This window comes from Rhinopithecus bieti, unplaced genomic scaffold (genome assembly GCF_001698545.2).
Source record: "Rhinopithecus bieti isolate Rb0 unplaced genomic scaffold, ASM169854v2 scaffold_10223, whole genome shotgun sequence".
Lineage (NCBI taxonomy): Eukaryota > Metazoa > Chordata > Mammalia > Primates > Cercopithecidae > Rhinopithecus > Rhinopithecus bieti.
The window spans coordinates 2,882,125-2,902,585 of NW_016806659.1; the positions used below are offsets into that span (position 1 = coordinate 2,882,125).

At 47.2% G+C, this 20,461-nt stretch overlaps 1 protein-coding gene across 1 annotated transcript in view; it reads left to right on the plus strand.

The window, feature by feature from the left end:
• Positions 1-20,461, plus strand: part of MYO7B (myosin VIIB) — a 113,835-nt gene that overhangs the window by 58,999 nt on the left and 34,375 nt on the right. Inside the window, 6 exon segments of the mRNA XM_017877371.1 lie at positions 662-799; positions 2,958-3,110; positions 3,665-3,763; positions 6,592-6,686; positions 18,430-18,514; positions 19,825-20,043. Of these exon segments, the coding sequence (XP_017732860.1) occupies positions 662-799; positions 2,958-3,110; positions 3,665-3,763; positions 6,592-6,686; positions 18,430-18,514; positions 19,825-20,043 (789 nt within the window).

Consider the following 20,461-nt stretch of genomic DNA (forward strand, 5'->3'; position numbering starts at 1 on the left):
TGGGTGGGTGGATGGGTGAGTGGGTGGATGGATAGACAGATGGGCAGGTGGCTGTGTGGGTGGGTGAGTGGATGGATGGATGGGTGGGTGGGTGGATGGATAGATGGATGGGTGGGTGGCTGTGTGGATGGGTGAGTGGATGGATGGATGGGTGGGTGGATGGGTAAATGGATGGATGCATGGGTGGGTGGGTGGATGGATGGGTGAGTGGATGGATGGACAGATGGATGGGCAGGTGGCTGTGTGGGTGGGTGAGTGGATGGATGGATGGACAGGTGGGTGGATGGGTGGGTGGATGGGTAGATGGATGGGTGGGTGGCTGTGTGGATGGGTGAGTGGATGGATGGATGGGTGGGTGGATGGGTGAATGGATGGATGCATGGGTGGGTGGGTAGATGAATGGGTGAGTGGGTGGATGGGTGCTGGGTAGGTGGGTGGATGGGTGGTAGGCAGGTGGATGGATGGGTGAGAGGATGGGTGTGTGACTGGATGGGTGAATGAGTGGGTGGATGGATAGATGGGTGGGTGGGTGGGTTCTTGACCAGGTGGAGGCACCACTCCACCTGCGGGGCCTTGGCAGCAGCCCTTGCTGGACTATGGGGTCAGCTGTCCCAGGACATGGCTCCTGAGACCCACCTGTGCTTTGTGCTTCCATTCACAGTCTGCAGACTCAAATAAACGGCCCTCCACCTTAGCAGGCCAGTTCAAACAGTCTCTGGACCAGCTGATGAAAATTCTGACCAACTGCCAGCCTTACTTCATCCGCTGCATCAAACCTAATGAATATAAGAAGCCGCTGGTAATGACAGGAGGCTGGGGCACAGTAAAGGAGGGAGGAGGAGGAGGAGGCTGATGGCCTCTAGGGTTGTGGTCACTCCCTCTGCCAGGGCCTGGCTAGTGTTAGAGCTGTTACTGCCCCTACCTTACAGATAAGTACACTGAGGTAAGGCGACCAGTCTAGGTCATGTGAAGGTCAGTGACCTGCAGGGCTTTGGGTTGCTGAGACCTCAGTTCCCTTAGCTCCACCATGCATCTTCTGTGTGTTCTTGGCCTGGCTCTTTGCTGCTGTGAGCCTCGGTTTTCCCTTTTGTAAAGTCAGACTTGCTCCTGCCTACAGCAAGACCTTATCTCTGCAAAAAAATTTAAAAGTATAAAAATTAGCTAGGTATGGTGGTATGTACCTGTAGTCTCAGTTACTCAGGAGGCTAAGGGAGGAGGATCACTTGAGCCCAGGAGGTCGAGGCTGCAGTGAGCTATGATCACACCACTACACTTCAGCCTGGGTGACAAAGCAAGACCCTGTCTCTAAAAAAATTAAATGGGGCTTGCCTTATGAAATCTAGGTTACATCTTCCTTGAAGGCACAATAGGCAGATGTGAGATAACCTGTCTTGTTCCTTAACTGCTGGGAGAAGTAGCTGGGCTCCCAGAGACCCCTGGCTCGTTCCCACCCTGCCTACCTTGGGAGCTGGGAGCTGCAGGACAGGCAGGCAGGCCTGAGGCTGAAGCTCGGGGATTGAGAGTGCCTCTGGCTGGGACATCTCTCATTGGTGGCAGCTGCCCTGCTGTGTGGTATTCCGGGAAGCCCAGATAGGCTCAGGGTTCAAACCCAGGTTCAGCCCCTTAGAAGCGTGACCCTGTGCCTCAGGCACCTCATCTTTAAATTGGAGCCAATCACCCACACCAGGTAGGGCTGTTGTAAAGATTCAGAGTGAAACGCCAGGCCCTTAGGAAATCGTCAGTGAACCGCAGCTGAACACTTACCCGAGGCTAAGCGCAGTGTGGCCTGGACCCCACCAGCAGTTGGCGCTGTGGCCCTGCAGGTAGGGTAACAGTGCCCGCTGGTGGGCTTGCGGGATCAGAGGGCGTTCCCCAGGGTCCCTCAGAGACTCCTGGCTTGTAGGTGGAGGGGGGTCTCTAGAATCCAAGCCATGGCAGAGTCTTGGAACGCCTGCTGAAGCCTGACACCCCAGGGAAGGACATCATGCCATTTCTCTGCCGGTCACACTAGCCTCCAAGCAAAAGACGGCTCAGCTCCCTGGGGCCAAGGGGCCTCCACTGCCCCGCACACCCCCTCCCGGCCCCCACTCCAGGTCTCACTCTGACCTCCATCTCCTGGGAGGGAGAGCCTAAGGTGATGAGGATATTTTCTGCCTCTGAGTAGATTTATTTTTTCATTTAACTATTGTGCGGGAGGCACCATGAAACTCTAAGTGCCTACGGGGCAGGTTTCCACCCTGACCTGTGTAGGCAAGGGGCGCTTAAAAACGTTTTTAACTGGGCCGGGCGCAGTGGCTCAGGCCTGTAATCCTAACACTCCGGGACGCCAAGGTGGGTGGACCATTTAAGCTCAGGAGTTGGAGACCAGCCTGGCCAACATGGTGAAACTCCGTCTTTAACTAAAAATATAAAACATCCCGGCGTGGTGCCACACGCCTGTAATCCCAGCTACTCGGGAGGCTGAGGCAGGAGAATCGCCTGCACCCAGGAGGCAGAGGTTGCAGTGAACTGAGATCACGTCACTGCACTCCAGCCTGGGAGACAGAACGAGACTCCATCTCAAAAAAGTAAATAAATAAAACTTAAAAAAAAAAAAAGGAGCATTTTAAACTGGCCATGTGCAGAGGACGTTTACACTCACAGCGCTTCAGGTAGTTGAGAGTGATGGGAGTATTGTGTTTCCGTGGGTGCCACAGTTTCCAATGCTATCGACTTTTATCTACTTGACAACTCTACGGGGTTTTCAGCTGCTTGCACTACTCTCTTCAAAAGGTAGCCTTACTGAAGTCGCATTTGCTTAGTTTTTCCATCTCTGGAGGACAGTGGGGGCGGGCGGGGCGAGGGGCTGGACACACTGACCTCTGGCTGTGGGCCCGTGCCCGATGGCGGGGTGCCGGGAAGGGGGGTGCCTGCAAAGGGGGGCTTGCGCCGGGTCAGCGCCCCGCGTCCGTCCACAGCTGTTCGACCGGGAGCTGGGTCTGCGGCAGCTGCGGTACTCGGGCATGATGGAGACCGTGCACATCCGCAAGTCCGGCTTCCCCATCCGCTACGCGTTCGAGGAGTTCTCGCAGAGGTTCGGCGTGCTGCTGCCCAGTGCCGTGCGGATGCAGGTCAGCGCCCCTCGGGGACGGCCACCGCTGTCCATCCACGGCCTTCCCCTCGGCCTCCCGCTGCCCTCCCCGGCCCCAGCCTTGCGATGAGCCCTGTCCTTCCTCCCTCTCTCCTCCTCCCGCCCTGCCCTGTCCCTTTCCCAGCGCCACGGAAGTGAGGGGCTTTCCCTGGGGTCCGGGAGAGCTGGCGGCCGCAGCGGTTCCTTCTGGACCATGTCTGTGGTTGTACAGTAGACACGTTCTCTCCTACCGCGTGGGCGAGCCGAGGTGTGGCTAGAAAGCTACTGGTTCCTGTCTGATCTGGAACTCTCAGCCATCCTGAGGCTGGGCCTGGCTTGGGCCGAGCGTCCCACAACACATGGAGGCCCCAGGCCCCGAGTTCCCTCCTCACCCCAACCCGTGTTCGAGGTTCCGGTTGTGCCTGTGCTTGGGCTGGGGCACGGGCAGCCCCTGATGGGGGAGCCTGTGGGAGGAGGAGGGAGACTCCACCCCCAGAGAGCCGCCGAGGGGTCTCTGCCCTCTATCCCACCTACACCCCCGTTTGGTCTTGGCAGCTGCGAGGCAAGTTCCGCCAGATGACCCTGGGCATCGCTGACATGTGGCTGCGGACAGACAAAGACTGGAAAGTGGGGAAGACCAAAATTTTCCTGAAGGTGAGACCCCCCCAGGAACCAGCCGGCCTTCGGCCTCCTGCAGCTCGTGGGCTTGTCAGCTCTTGCACCAGGCCCGGGGTCCGTGGTCCATGTGCCCTGAGCCAGTGGCACTGGGCAGCAACTCAAAGCGTGGTCCCCACCCTCAGGGCACCCCTGGATGTAGAACGTCACACTAGGGGACAATGAGGTAGTGGTGAGGGGACTGGGGAGGGCCAGCCCAGCCTGTGGAAGCCCAGGAGGCTTCTCAGAGGGGCACCTAGGGCAAGGCCTGAGGGTGCAGAGGAGGCGCCTTCAGCCACAGAGCAGCACCCAGGAGCTCAGGGCGGTCTGCTGGTGTCCTGAGACCTGCCTCCATCATGCTGGGAGCCACATCCTGCCATGCAGGCTTCCCCACACTGGGGAGGCCCAGCCTCTGCAGAGCCTGGAGGGCTACTGCTTTCGTGGAAGAGTGCTGTGTGTCAACTCTCCACAAAGTGACTTGTCCTTAGGAGACTTGTGCGAGCATCACCACCACCACCTGCCTCCCCCAAAACTCACAGGGAGCTGAAGTCACACAAAGGAAGCTTCGGGGCCCTCCAGAAGTGCCATTTGGGTCACAACCACTGAGGAAGGAACCTCCATGTCCCCTAGCCTTCTAAGCCTCGGTGGGCCAGCACAGTGAGAGGGAAGAGGAAGAGCTGGGAGCAGAGCTGGGAGGACACTTTGCCAGCTCGCCCGAGCCCCCACCCATCCCTGCTGCCCCTTCCTCTTCCCCCATAGTGCCTGCCCACCTGCCCACATGCGTCCTCAGAGGGACCTCCTGGCCCCAGCCCTCCAATCAGTCTGTCTGTCCATTTGACTGTGCAATAGTCAGGCTGTGCTGGGGCTCAGCGGCTAAGATGCGCAGGAAGAAACCGAGTGGCTTCCAATTTAGTGGGGGAGGCAAGGCCAGCAGAGGGACCATCTCAGGGCTCTGTGGGTTTGTCATAAATGGCTCTTATTATTTTGAGGTGTGTTCCTTCAATACCTAGTTTATTGAGAGTTTTTTTTTTTAACATAAAGCGATGTTGAATTTTATCAAAGGCCTTTTCTGCATCTATTGAGATAATCATGTGGTTTTTGTCTTTAGATTTGTTTATGTGGTGAATTATGTTTATTGATTTGCGTATGTTGAACCAGCCTTGCATCGTGGGGATGAAACCAACTTGATCGTGGTGGATAAGCTTTTTGATGTGCTGCTGGATTCAGTTTGCCAGTATTTTATGGAGAATTTTTGCATCGATGTTCATCAGGAATATTGGCCTGAAGTTTTCTTCTTTTGTTGTGTCTCTGCCAGGTTTTGGTATCAGGATGATGCTGGCCTCATAGAATGAGTCAGGGAGGAGTCCCTCCTTTTCAATTGTTTGGAATAGTTTCAAAAAAAAGGTATCAGCTCCTCTTTGTACTTCTGGTAGAATTCAGCTGTAAATCCATCTGGTCCTGGGCGTTTTTTGGTTGGTAGGCTATTTATTATTGCCTTAATTTCAGAACTTGTTACTGATCTATTCAGGGATTCAACTTCTTCCTGGTTCAGTCTTGGGAGGGTGTATGTGTCCAGGAATTTATCCATTTCTTCTAGATTTTCTAGTTTATTTGCATAGAGGTTTTTATACTATTCTCTGGTGGTTTGTATTTCCATGGGCTCAGTAGTGATATCCCCTTTATCATTTTTTATTATGTCTATTGGATTCTTCTCTCTTTTCTTCTTTTTTAGTCTAGGTAGTGGTCTATCTATTTTATTAATTTTTTCAAAAAAAAACCAGCTCCTGGACTCAGTGATTTTTTGAAGAGTTTTTCGTATCTCTGTCTCCTTCAGTTCTGCTCTGATCTTGGTTATTTCTTGTCTTCTGCTAGTTTTGAAATTTGTTTGCTTTGTTCTCTTGTTATTTTAGTTGTGATGTCAGGGTGTCGATTTGAGATCTTTCTAGCTTTCCAAGGTGGGCATTTAGTGCTATAATTTCCCTCTTAACACTGCTTTAACTGTGTCCCAGAGATTCTGGTACGTTGTCTCTTTGTTCTACTTGGTTTCAAAGAACTTCTTGATTTCTGCCTTAATTTCATTATTTACCCAGGAGTCATTCAGGAGCAGGTTGTTCAATTTCTATGTAGTTGTGTGGTTTTGAGTGAGTTTCTTAATCCTGAGTTCTAATTTGATTGCACTGTGGTCTGAGAGACTGTTTGTTGTGATTTCAGTTCTTTTGCATTTGCTGAGGGTGTTTTACTTCTGATTATGTGATCAATTTTAGAGTAAGTGCCATGTGGCACCGAGAAGAATGTATACTCTGTTTTGGGGTGGAGAGTTCTGTAGATATCTATCAGGTCCACTTGATCCAGAGCTGAGTTCAAGTCCTAAATATCTTTGTTAATTTTCTGTCTCGATGATCTGTCTAATATTAACAGTGGGGTGTTAAAATCTCCCACTATTATTGAGGGAAACATTTTTATATTGAAACAAGCATGGGGCTTTTACACAGTTGAATGCAAATGTCACATGAATTTTGGGAGATAAAACACAACTTTAGGAAAATTTTGTGCCCCCTCTTGAATTCTTCAGAGCAGAAATGAAGGATGCCAGATTGAATTAGCAAGAAGAAAGAGCTAATGTGGGAAGTTCTTGGATTGGGGTGGGAGGTACGGTTGCAGCTCCTGTCTCTGAGCAACATGAAGGTCACTTTGAAGGCCCCCTTCTTTGGCCTGCCCTCCTGGGAGAAGTCTGAGAGATGCTACCTTTGGGAGACAGAGCCCAGGCCCCAGGCAGGGGCTGTGGGGTGAGGGTGAGCAGCCTGGTGACAGCGTCTCTCCCGTTCCAGGATCATCAGGACACTCTGCTGGAGGTACAGAGAAGCCAGGTGCTGGACAGAGCAGCGCTCAGCATCCAGAGAGTCCTGCGGGGCTACAGATACAGGTGCCGGCCCTGCCCCAAGGCCCATCCAGCCCACTCCTGCCCACAGTGTCCCCACACAGACCTGCAGCCCACAAACCAGGATCGCATGTTCCTGCTGGGCCCTCCCTGGGGAACTGAGATCTTCCAATGTCTTCCAACCAGGGACACTGTAACCTGTGTTGGCCAGAGAATTTGGATACATTATTGGAATGTTTGGAAAAAACAAAAAACACTCCATATGCAAGAGACGGGAGCCGAATGAAGGGCCAGCCCTGCTCTCAACCAGGGTTTGACGTTCCACTTCAATTATGTCAAAGTGTATGGGTTTGGGTTGTAAGGCAATTTGCTTTTGGAGGGAAAAGAACGCATGGCTTGCCTGCGTTCCCTGCTCAGTAAGAGGGTACCACCTGAGTTGTAATCCAGGATCAGTGGATCAGCAGCGCTGCTGCCTTGCCCCACCCTCACCTGGGTTCCTGAGCCACCATAGCAAGGGCTGGAAACCCAGGCATGAGAACGTGGGAGAAGACAGCCAGCCCCAGAAACAGAGAATGAGGGGGCACAAAGAAGGGCAGGGAGCCGGGAGCTAGGGCCCACAGCTAGAGAGGCAACTCTGCTGCTGCGAAGCCGGAGGCCAGCTCAGGGCCAGCCGCTGGTGCTGCTGATCTCAGGACAACAGACCGCATCTGACCAAACAGACCCACGTGGTCGGAGGCCAGGCAGGCTGCCCCCACTGACTCCCAACATTTTAACATTTTACATTTGACATTTTAAATTAAGCTTTTTGTTTTGAGATTATTGTAGATTTACATGCAGTCGTAAGAAACAATATGAGATATCGCCATATACTCTTCACCCATTTCCCCCAGTGAAAACGTCTTACCACCCGTGCCCCCCATCCCCAGCCCTGCTTAACCCCGGCAACCTCTAACCTGTTCTACATTTCTAGAATGTTGCCATTGCACAAATGTTATATACATGGAATTATACAACATGCAGCCTAGGGTGGGCTTTTTTCACTTGGCATGTTTCCCTGGAGATTTCATCCAGGTTATTGCTTGCATTAATATTTATTTATTATTTATTTATTTATTTATTTGAGACAAAGTCTCGCTCAGTCAACCAGGCTGGAGTACAGTGGCACAATCTTGGCTCACTGCAACCTCTGCTTTCCAGGCTCAAGCTATCCTCCGNGTGATTTCAGTTCTTTTGCATTTGCTGAGGGTGTTTTACTTCTGATTATGTGATCAATTTTAGAGTAAGTGCCATGTGGCACCGAGAAGAATGTATACTCTGTTTTGGGGTGGAGAGTTCTGTAGATATCTATCAGGTCCACTTGATCCAGAGCTGAGTTCAAGTCCTAAATATCTTTGTTAATTTTCTGTCTCGATGATCTGTCTAATATTAACAGTGGGGTGTTAAAATCTCCCACTATTATTGAGGGAAACATTTTATATTGAAACAAGCATGGGGCTTTTACACAGTTGAATGCAAATGTCACATGAATTTTGGGAGATAAAACACAACTTTAGGAAAATTTTGTGCCCCTCTTGAATTCTTCAGAGCAGAAATGAAGGATGCCAGATTGAATTAGCAAGAAGAAAGAGCTAATGTGGGAAGTTCTTGGATTGGGGTGGGAGGTACGGTTGCAGCTCCTGTCTCTGAGCAACATGAAGGTCACTTTGAAGGCCCCTTCTTTGGCCTGCCCTCCTGGGAGAAGTCTGAGAGATGCTACCTTTGGGAGACAGAGCCCAGGCCCCAGGCAGGGGCTGTGGGGTGAGGGTGAGCAGCCTGGTGACAGCGTCTCTCCCGTTCCAGGATCATCAGGACACTCTGCTGGAGGTACAGAGAAGCCAGGTGCTGGACAGAGCAGCGCTCAGCATCCAGAGAGTCCTGCGGGGCTACAGATACAGGTGCCGGCCCTGCCCCAAGGCCCATCCAGCCCACTCCTGCCCACAGTGTCCCCACACAGACCTGCAGCCCACAAACCAGGATCGCATGTTCCTGCTGGGCCCTCCCTGGGGAACTGAGATCTTCCAATGTCTTCCAACCAGGGACACTGTAACCTGTGTTGGCCAGAGAATTTGGATACATTATTGGAATGTTTGGAAAAAACAAAAAACACTCCATATGCAAGAGACGGGAGCCGAATGAAGGGCCAGCCCTGCTCTCAACCAGGGTTTGACGTTCCACTTCAATTATGTCAAAGTGTATGGGTTTGGGTTGTAAGGCAATTTGCTTTTGGAGGGAAAAGAACGCATGGCTTGCCTGCGTTCCCTGCTCAGTAAGAGGGTACCACCTGAGTTGTAATCCAGGATCAGTGGATCAGCAGCGCTGCTGCCTTGCCCCACCCTCACCTGGGTTCCTGAGCCACCATAGCAAGGGCTGGAAACCCAGGCATGAGAACGTGGGAGAAGACAGCCAGCCCCAGAAACAGAGAATGAGGGGCACAAAGAAGGGCAGGGAGCCGGGAGCTAGGGCCCACAGCTAGAGAGGCAACTCTGCTGCTGCGAAGCCGGAGGCCAGCTCAGGGCCAGCCGCTGGTGCTGCTGATCTCAGGACAACAGACCGCATCTGACCAAACAGACCCACGTGGTCGGAGGCCAGGCAGGCTGCCCCACTGACTCCCAACATTTTAACATTTTACATTTGACATTTTAAATTAAGCTTTTGTTTTGAGATTATTGTAGATTTACATGCAGTCGTAAGAAACAATATGAGATATCGCCATATACTCTTCACCCATTTCCCCAGTGAAAACGTCTTACCACCCGTGCCCCCCATCCCCAGCCCTGCTTAACCCCGGCAACCTCTAACCTGTTCTACATTTCTAGAATGTTGCCATTGCACAAATGTTATATACATGGAATTATACAACATGCAGCCTAGGGTGGGCTTTTTTCACTTGGCATGTTTCCCTGGAGATTTCATCCAGGTTATTGCTTGCATTAATATTTATTTATTATTTATTTATTTATTTATTTGAGACAAAGTCTCGCTCAGTCAACCAGGCTGGAGTACAGTGGCACAATCTTGGCTCACTGCAACCTCTGCTTTCCAGGCTCAAGCTATCCTCCGACCTCAGCCTCCAAAGTAGCTGGGACTACAGGTGCCTGCCACCATGCCCGGCTAATTATTGTATTTTTTGTAGAGACGGGGTTTTGCTATGTTACACAGACTGGTCTCAAACTCCTGGCCTCAAGTGATCCGCCCGCCTCAGTCTCTCAAAGTGCTGGGATTACAGGTGTGAGCCACTGCGCCCAGCCAATATTTTGTTACTTTTTATTGCTGGGTAGTGTTCTATGGGATGGATACACCACAGTTTGTTTAACCATTCACCTGCAGAAGGACATCTGGGCTGTTTCCAGTTTTTGGCTTTGATGAATAAAGCTGTTATGAGCATTTATGAGGTTTTTGTGAGAACATCAGTTGCCATTTCTCTGGGATGTACGCCCAGGAGTGCAGTTACTGAGTCATACGGTGGTTACAAGTTTTGTTTTTTAAGAAACTGCCGGCCGGGCGCGGTGGCTCAAGCCTGTAATCCCAGCACTTTGGGAGGCCGACGGTGGGTGCGATCACAAGGTCAGGAGATCAAGACGCTCCTCCTGGAGCTAACACGGTGAAACCCCGTCTTCTACTAATAAAAATACAAAAAAGTAGCCGGCGAGGGGGTGGGTGGGCGGGGCGCCTGTAGTCCCAGCCTACTCGGAGAGCTGAGCGGGAGAATTGGCGGGAACCCGGGAGGCGGAGCATATGCAGTGAGCGAGGATCGCGCCACTGCACTCCAGCCTGGGGCGACACAGCCGAGACTCATGTCTCAAAAAAAAAAAAAAAAAAAAAGAAACTGCCAAACTGTTTTCAAGAGTGGCTGTACCGTTTTACATTCCCACCAGCAATGCCTGGCTGACTCGGTGCCCCTGCATCCTCACCAGTATTTGATGTTGTCATTGTTTATTTTAGCCCTTCTGATAGGTCTGCGATGATCTCTCATTGTGGCTGTCCTTAACATTTCCCGATGTGGAACACCTTTGTGTGTGCTTGTCATGTATGTGTCCCCTCTTTGATGACCTGTCTCTGCATGTTGCTTGCCTGTTTTCTAATTGGAGTCTTTGATGAGTTTTGAGAGTTCTTTATATATTCTAGATACTAGTCCTCTGTCAGCTATGTGGTTTGTGAATATTTTCTCCCAGTCTGTAGGTTGTCTCTTCATCCTCTTAAGAGAGCTTTGCAGAGCGAAAGTTTTTAATTTTGGTAAAGTCTAATTGTCAAAGTTCTCTTTCATGGATCTTGCTTTTAGTGTTGAGTCTAAGAACTCTTTGTCAAGATTTTCTTTTGTGTTTTTCTAAAAGTTTTTATAGTTTTAAATATGTTACATGTAGGTCCATGATACATGCCCATTTTGAATTAATTTTTGTATACAGCCTGACACTTAGGTCAACGTTCTTTTAAATTTTTTTCCTATGGTTGTCTCCCCAGTATTATTCATTTAAAAAAGTCTGTCCTTCCGTCAGTGAATTGCTTTTACATCTTTATCAAAACATAGTCGTGTGGGTCTATTTCTAGGTTCTGTATCCCATTCCATTGGTCGATGACTCTATCCCTCCACAATGCCACAGCATCTTGTTTATCATAGTTATATAATAAGTCTTAAAGCTGTGTAGACTAATTCTTCCCACTTTTCTTCTTCAAAAGTGTTTTAGTTATTCTAGTTCCTTTGCATTTCCATGTACATATAAAAATAATCTTGTCTATATCTACAAACAAAACTTTGCTGGGATTATAGATAGTAATAGGCTTGTATAGCAATTTGAAAATTAATATCTCTACTAAATCCATCTTCCAATCCATAAACATGATATGTAGCTCCATTTATTTAGATATTATTTGATTTCATGCATCCGTGTTTTGTAGTTTTTAGCATACAAATCCTGTACATGTTTTATTAGATTTACATTATTTTAGTAATTGTAAATGGTACTGTATTTTAATTTTGACATTGGCATATTCATTGCTAGCAAATAGAAATATGTTGGATTTTTGTGTGTTGACTTCATATCCTGCAGCCTTGCTGAGCTCACTTTTTATAAATTCTTTAGAATTTTCGATGTAGATCATCTTGTCATCTGCAAATAGGGGCAGCTTTCTATCTTTTTTTTTTTCCCCCCCCAATCCATGTGCCTTTTATTTCCTTTTCTTGCCTATTGCAGTGGCCAGAACATCCAGTATTATTCGGGTGGTGAGAACAGATATATTTGCTTAGTCCTTTATCTTAGGGGGAAAACACTCAGACTTTAACCATTAAATATAATGTTAAGGCTGAGGCGGGCAGATCACGAGGTCAGGAGATTAAGACCATCTGGCTAGCACTGTGAAACCCCATCTCTACTAAAAAAAGAAAAAATTAGCCAGGCGTGATGGCGGGCACCTGTGGTCCCAGCTACTCGGGAGGCTGAGGCAGGAGAATGGTGTGAACCCAGCAGGCGGAGCTTGCGGTGAGCCGAGATTGCACCACTGCACCCCAGCCTGGGCGACAGAGTGAGACTCTGTCTGAAAAAAAAAGTATGTGTGTGTGTGTGTGTAATGTTAGCTGTAGGTTTTTCATTGATGCCCTTTCTCAAGTCAAGGAAGCTTCCCATATTCCTAGTTTTCTGGGAGTTTTTATCACGAACAAGTGTTGAATGTCAATTTTTTTTCTGCATCAGTTGATAATGATATGTGATCTTTCTCATTTAGCCTTTTAATGTGGTGAGTTACGTTTCCTGATTTTTAAATATTGAACCAGCTTCGCATCCCTGGAGGAAACTCCACTCGGTCCTAGTGTATAATTCTTTTTGATGTTGCTGAATGCTGTTTGTTAATGTTTCATTAAGGAGTTTTGCATCTGTATTCATGAGGTCTGAGGATTTTTTTTCTTTTGTCTTGTCTGGTTTTAGTATCAGAGTAACACTAGCTTCATAAAATGAATTAGGAAGTGTTTCCTCTTCTGTTTTCTGGAAGAAATTATGTAGAATTGATGTGAATTTTTCTTTAAATGGCAGAAATCTCCAGTGAAAATATCTTGGCCTGGGAATTTTTTTATAGGGAGTTTTTAATTATAAATTCAATTTATTTAATAGTTATAGGAATGATTCAAATTATTTTATATTGAGCGAGTTGTGGTAATTTGTGCTTGCTGAGGAACTAGTCCATGTTATCTAAGTTGTCAAATGTGCGTATGTCAATTTGTTCATAGTGTTCCGTTATTATCCTCTTGATAGCTGCAGACTCTGTAATGATATCCCCTGTGTCATTCCTGATATTTGCAATTTATGTCTTCCCCTTTTTTTCTTTGTCAGTCTTGCTAAAGATTTGTCAATATTCTTGTCCTGGCCACGCACGGTGGCTCACACCTGTAATCCCAGCACTTTGGAGGCCGAGGCAGGCAGATCACTTGAGGTCAGGAGATTGAGACAGCCTGGCCAACATGGCGAAACCCCGTCTCTACTAAAAATACAAAAATTAGCTGGGCGTGGTGGCAGGTGCCTGTAATCTCAGCTACTCGGGAGGCTGAGGCAGGAGAATTGCTTGAACCTGGGAGGTGAAGGTAGTGGTGAGCCGAGATCATGCCATTGCACTTCAGCCTGGGCAACAAGAGTAAGATTTTTGTCTCAAAAAGAAAAAAAATTCTTGTCCTTTTCAAAGAATCAGGCTTTAGTTTCATTACTTCTTCTCTAATTTTTTATTTTTAATTTCCTTAATTTCTGCTCTTTTATTATTTTCATCCTTCCAACTTTGAGTGTATTTTACCCTTCTTCCTCTAGATTCTTGAGGCAGGAGATTAGATTATTAATTCAAGGCTTTTCCTCTTTTCTAATGTGGAGTGATATAAATCTCCGTCTTATCACTGCCTTAGCTGTGTTTCACAAATGTTCACATGTTATGCTTTCATTTAGTTCATTCAATTTCATTGACTTTCATTCAGAAAAAAATTAAAATTTCCTTGAAATTTCCTCTGCGAAAATTTAGAAGTATGTTGTTTAGTTTTCAGTGTTTAGAGAGTTTCCTGTTATCATTTTGTCTTTGACTTCTAGTTTGATTTCACTATGGTAAGAGACACACTCTGTATGAATTAAGTTCTATTAAGTATGTTGAAGTTTCCTTTGTGGCCCAAGATATGTCTCCTCTCCTGGTATATATTCTAAGGGCACTTGGAAAGAACATATATTTTGCTGTTAATTCGGTAGTGTGCTCTGAAAAGTGTCAATTAGATCTTGTTGGTTGATAGTGGTGTTGAAGTCTATATTATTGCTGATTTTCTGTCTATGTGTTTTATCAGTTGTTGAGAGAGTCTCTAATTATGATTGTGGACTTGCGTTTTCCATTTCAGTTTTATCATTTTTGCTTCACATATTTTGCAGCTCTGTTGTTTGGTGAATACACGATTAGGATTGCTATGTCTTGGTGGATGTGCTTTTTATTATCATGTGATATCCTTCTCTGTCTGTGGTTATCTCCTTTGCTCTGAAGTCTACTTTATCTGGTATTAATATAGCCACTCCTGTTTTGATTACTGTTTACATGATCTGTATTTTTCATCCTTTTACTTTCAGCCTACCTTTATAACTATGTGTTAAGTGAGTTTCCCATAGACAGTATGTAATTGGGTCATGTTTTTCAATCCATTCTGCCAATTTCTGCCAATGTATGTCACTGGCATACATTAAATTCTCCCTTAACATCATCAACAGATTCTTGGAAGCTATGACTTTCTAAGAGTATACAGCAGGTGTTCGAATATCATTGTTCCCTTCAGTGTGGTTTCATTATAATGTTGATGAGAAAACAGTTGGTTCCATCACATATCGTCTCACTCAAAGCCTGTTTCTAAGAAGGTATCAACAACATTGAGGACCTACTGTATTTAGTAGGCCTTTTACATTTAAGGTAATTACTCATGTTAGAGCTCAAGTCTGCCATTTTATTTTTTGTTTGCTTTTTTTTTCCTCTCTCCTTTGCATTTGTATGTTTTCTTTTTCCTGCCTTTCTATGACTTATTTAAAAATTTTTAAGTATTTCATTTTGATTTATCTGCAATGTGTTAGAGTATATGTCTTTTTTATAGCTTTGTAACGTGGTTGCATTAGGTATCATACACATATTATACACATACAGACAGAGAGAAGGTATCTACTGCTGTCATCATTTTACCACTTCCAGTGAAGTATAGAAACTTTACCCCCTTTTATGTCCATTTACCTTCTCTCGTGTGTAATACAATTTTCTTAAATATTTTCTCTACATACATGTAGAGTGACATCAAAAAGTGTTGGCCAGGCACAGTGGCTCATACCTGTAATCCCAGCATTTGGGGAGGCCAAGGCAGGAGGATCACTTGAGGCCAGCAGTTCAAAACCAGCCTGGTCAATGTAGTGAGAACTCGTCTCTACAAAAGAAAAATACAAAAATATCTGGGCATGGTGGTGCATGCCTATAGTCAGCTATTTTGGGAGGCTGAGGTGGAAGGATCCTTGAGGCTAGGAGTTCAAAGTTATGGTGAGCTCTGATGGCGCCACTGCACTGCAGCCCAGATTACAGAGTGAGACCCTGTCTCCAAAAAAGAAAACATAGAAAGGAAACAACAACAACACCACTTTCTTTGATCATCTGTAAGAAGAAACTCCTGGCTGGGCAAGATGATTCACGCCTGTAATCCCAGCACTGTGAGAGGCGGAGGCAGGTGGATCACTTGAGCCCAGGAGTTCAAGACCAGCCTGAGCAACATGGTGAAACCTCATCTCTACTAAAAATGCAAAAAATTAGCCAGGCATGGTGACGTGCGCCTGTAGTTCCAGCTACTCAGGAGGTTGAGGTGGGAGGATTACTTGAGCCTGGGAGGTGAAGGTTACAGTGAGCCGAGATTGCACCACTGTACTCCAGCCTAGGCGACGGAGTGAGACCTTGTCTCAAAAAAAAAAAAAAAGCAACTCCTAATCCATTCAAGTTTTGTCATGAGATTGCGAGATTGCAGCAAATCAGCCACATCTTCAGGCTCCACTTCTAATTCTAATTCTCTTGCTATTCCCACTACATATGCTGTTTCTTCCTCCACTGAATTCTTAACCCCTCAAAGTCATTCATGAGGATTGGAATCAACTTCTAAATTCCTGTTAATGTTGATAGTTTGACCTCCTCTCCTGAATCATGAATGTTCTTAGTGGCATCTAGAATGGTGAAAGCTTTCCAGAAGATTTTCAATGGACTTTGCCCAGATCTATTAGAAGAATTACTATCTATGACAGCTATAGCATTATGGCATTTATTTCTTAAATAAGACTTGACAGTCTGAATTGCCCTTTGATCCATGGACTGCAGAATGGATGCTTTGTTCACAGGCATAAAAACATTAATCTCCTTGTATGTCTTCATCAGAGTTCTTGGGTGGCCGGGTAAATTGTCAATGAGTGGTAATATTTTGAAAGAAATCTTTTTTTCTGAGCAGTAGGTCTCAATGGTGGCCTTAAAATATTCAGTAAACCATGCTATAAAGAGATGTGCTGTCACCCAGGCTTTTTGTTTCATTTCTAGATTACAGGCAGAGTAGCTTTAACATGATTGCTAAGGGCCCTAGGATTTTCAGAGTGGTCAATTAGCATTGGCTTCAGCAATTAGCAAAGTCACCAGCTTCATAATCCACTAATAAGAGAGTCAGCCTGTCCTTTAAAGATTTGAAGTCAGGCACTGACCTCTCTATACCTCTCTGTTACCTATGAAAGTGCTAGTGGCATCTTGTTCCAATATAAGGCTGTTTCGTCAACACTGAAAATCTGTTGGCCGGGCGCGGTGGCTCACGCCTGTAATCCCAGCACTTTGGGAAGCCAAGGCCGGTGGATCGCAAGGTCAGGAGTTCGAGACCAGCCTGGCCAATATGCTGAAACCCCGTCTCTACTAAAAATACAAAAAATTAGCCAGGCATGGTAGTGGGGGCCTGTTGTCCCAGCTACTTGGGAGGCTGAGGCAGGACAATTGCTTGAACCCAGGAAGCAGAGGTTGCAGTGAGCTGAGATCGTGCCACTGCACTCCAGCCTGGGCGACAGATTGAGACTCCATCTCAAAAAAAAAAAAAAAGAAAATCTGTTGTTTGGATAATTTGCCGCAGCTTCTCCATCAGCACTTGCTGCTTCACCTTGCATTTTTATGTTACGGAGGTGGCTTCTTTCCTTAAACTTCATGACCCAAACTTTGCTAGCTTCATACTTTTCTTCTGCAGCTTCCTCACCTCTCTCAGTCTTCACAGAATTGAAGATAGTTAGGATCTTGCTCTGGATTGGGCTTTGGCTTAAGGAAATGTTGTGGCTGGTTTGATCTTCTATCCAGCCCATGAAAACTGTCTCCATATCAGCAAGAAGGCTGTTTCACTTTCTCATCATTCATGTGTTCACTGGAGGAGCACCTTCAACTTCCTTCAGGAACTTTTCCTTTGTTTTCACAACGTGGCTGTTTCGTGCAAGAGACCTAGCTTTTGGCCTGTCTCAGCTTTGGACGGGCCTTCCTCACAAAGCTTAATCATTTCTCACTTTTGATTTAAAGTGAGAGACATGAGATGCTTCCTTTCACATGAACACTTAGAGGCCATAATAGGGTTATTAACTGGCCTAATTTTAATATCGCTGTGTCTCAGGGAACAGGGAAACAGAGAAAAGACAGAGAGAGATGGGGGCACTACTGGTGAAGCAGTCAGAACACATACATTTATTAAGTTTCCCATCTTATATGGGTGCAGTTTGTGATGCCCCAAAATAATTCCAATTGTAACATTAAAGATCACAGATCATTATAGCAGATGTAATAATAATGAAAAATTTGAAAGATTGCAAGAATTACCAAAACGCCATACAGACATGAAGTGACCACATGCTATTGAAAAAATGGTAACAATAGACTAACTCAACACACGGCTACCACAGACTTTCAATTTCTAAAAACATAGTATCTGCGAAGTGCAATCAAGCAAAGTAACATCATAATAAACTGAGGCATGCCTGCAGCTCTATATGCACTGAGCTTGCCTGGGAGTGACTCCGCCTTGCCAGAGCCCAGCTTTCAGATTTTCTTCTCCATGTCCAGCCCTGGGCTAGTGGCCAGAGGAGGGGCGTCTGCAACAAAAATGCAGAAGTAAGTTTTATCCTTTTGTAGCTCTTTGGGGGTAGAGAGAATGAGGGAGAATTTTCTGATAACTTAAAAAAACTGGACTGTCGGCAGGACACAGTGGCTCACTCCTGTAATCCAGCACTTTGGGAGGTCGAGGTGGGTGGATCACTTAAGGTCAGAAGTTTGAGACCAGACTGGTCAACATGGTGAAACCCCATCTCTACTAAAAATACAAAAATTAGCCAGGCAAGGTGGCAGACACCTGTAATCCCCGTTACTTGGGAGATTGAGGCAGGAGAATTGCTTGAACCCGGGAGGCAGAGGCTGCAGTGAGCCGAGATCGTGCCATTGCACTGCAGCCTGAGCAACAAGAGTGAAACTCCGTCTAAAAAAAAAAAAAAAAAAAACTGGACTGTCATCTTCCACAAATTTGGGTTGCTGATAGCAGATTTTTTTGTTCCTAACTTGCCTGTGCATCTTTTGGTCTGTAACACCTTTTGAGAAAGGATTGTACATATTCATTTTCCCCAATATTTTACTATCCTTTTTCCCTTCCAAAGCAGCAAACCAGTTTTTCTGCCCCAGAGGCTTTCAGCCATCTGGGGTTGTTACATGTGTGTGGCTTGTGTTGCACTTCTAGGAAGGAGTTCCTGAGGCAGAGGCGGGCAGCTGTGACCCTGCAGGCCTGGTGGAGAGGCTACTGCAACAGGAGGAATTTCAAGCTGGTGAGAGAACTCGCTGGGGCAGCTGGGCCCGCGGGTAACTGTCCAGTAAAAGACAGATTTGCAAAGTTTGTTTCTCTGAATGAGAGACCTCAGGCAGGAAGGATCAAATCACTTATAGACGTGGCATGCAAATTTAAAATGATCAGCCCTCAGCATCCCATACAGTCTCTTCTTGGCGTCATCTCCAGCCCCATGGTCTGTAGGCTTCAAAATGTTTTGCAGAACATGGGATATCTTCAGAGCTAGACTAGGTGTCCTGCTCTGGAATTGAATAACTCCTGTCTTTTCCCAACTTGCAGGCAACAAAATAAGCAAAGGATTGATTTGTTTTGAGTACTTTTTCCTGATTTTTCTCTTAACCACGGGCATTTGCTAATGAGTATCTGCTCAAAGCAATGAACTAGAGTAACTATGGCTGTGCCTGTGTCACTTGGCTGCTTTTGTCGTGGATGTGACTGGTGGTGACGTGAAATGATCACATCAGCAAGACTGGCCCAGCCCGCCTGCATTCCATGCTCACCAAGGGCATGATAGTAGCTGGCCTGTGTGGAGCAGTTCCTTGGGGCCTATTGCTTCGCATACATCATTTTATTTAATATTAAACCAACTCTGCACGTCAAGGAACTGAGACATAGAGAGGCTGAGTGGTTTCACCAAGAGCATGAGGCTAGTGAACTGCAGAGCTGGGGTTCAGATGAGGGACTGTGACTTCCAAGCTCTTAAACCAACCCGTTGGGTGGGTCTTTAGGAAGCTCAGGGACTGCTGTGGCCCAGGGGATGTTTGCGGCACTGACATGGTGTTCATCCATTTCTTACTGCACTTTTACTTTAAAGATGCCCTGAGGGATTTGCGTGGCCACAGGCCTCCGCACAGGCACGCTAGCCTGTGGACAAGTCAACTGAATTTGGCTGGCAGATGTGGACAGCAGGGCCTCAGGAATCCACTCTCCCATTTCACCCACGTGAAATCCACACCAGTTCTCTCCCTCCACGGCCCCAAGGGGGCCACTTTATTATTTATGCTATTTCACACATGCTTATTTAGCACTTATTTGCACGTCAGGCTCTGGTCTAAGTACTTTACAAGCAATAACTCACTATTCTTGTGTTCATATGTGTGTACCATTCTAGCACCAGCCCTTTGCCAAAACAAAACTAACTGTAAATCTATCTTGCACTATCTCCTGAGGAGCACCCCTCTCTGTTCCCTGGGGAAGGCCTTCTCACCCCTGAGCCCACCTCCCTCTTCTCGCCCCTGAGCCCACCTCCCTCTTCTCGCCCCTGAGCCCACCTCCCTCTTGCCTCCACAGATCCTTGTGGGCTTTGAGCGCCTGCAGGCTATTGCCCGGAGCCAGCAGCTGGTGAGGCAGTACCAGGCCATGCGGCAGAGGACGGTCCAGCTGCAGGCCCTGTGCAGGGGATACCTGGTGCGCCAGCAAGTCCAGGCCAAGAGGAGGGCAGTGGTGGTCATTCAGGCCCATGCCAGGGGCATGGCTGCCAGGCGCAACTTCCAGCAAAGGAAGGCCAATGTAGGTGGTCACCTGGCCTCTTGGGCAGGTGGGGCTGACTGGGGCCCTGGTGGGTGAGGGCCAAGAAGAAGGAGCGAGCAGCTGTGTAGACAGCTCACCAGAAGCGCTTTGGAAAATCCCCTGCCACAAGCCAAGATGTTAAAATCTGTTCAATTACTTAAGAGCACAGCGAGGATACAGGACACAAGAGGCAAGTTAGCAGGCACCTGGGCTGAGATGTAGATATCACAAGAGACACGCCCCCCCTCCCTGTTCACAGTCAGTTCTACGTGGCTCTGCAACAGCTGGGGAGCCGTGGCCACCACCCAGGAGCACGCAGGGTATAGGGTGGGAGAGGCAGCAGGTCAATGGGATAGTCTTAGCCTTGAACCTGGAAGATGAGCTCAGGCCCCTCCCTTTCACCTTGGAGATGAGTTTT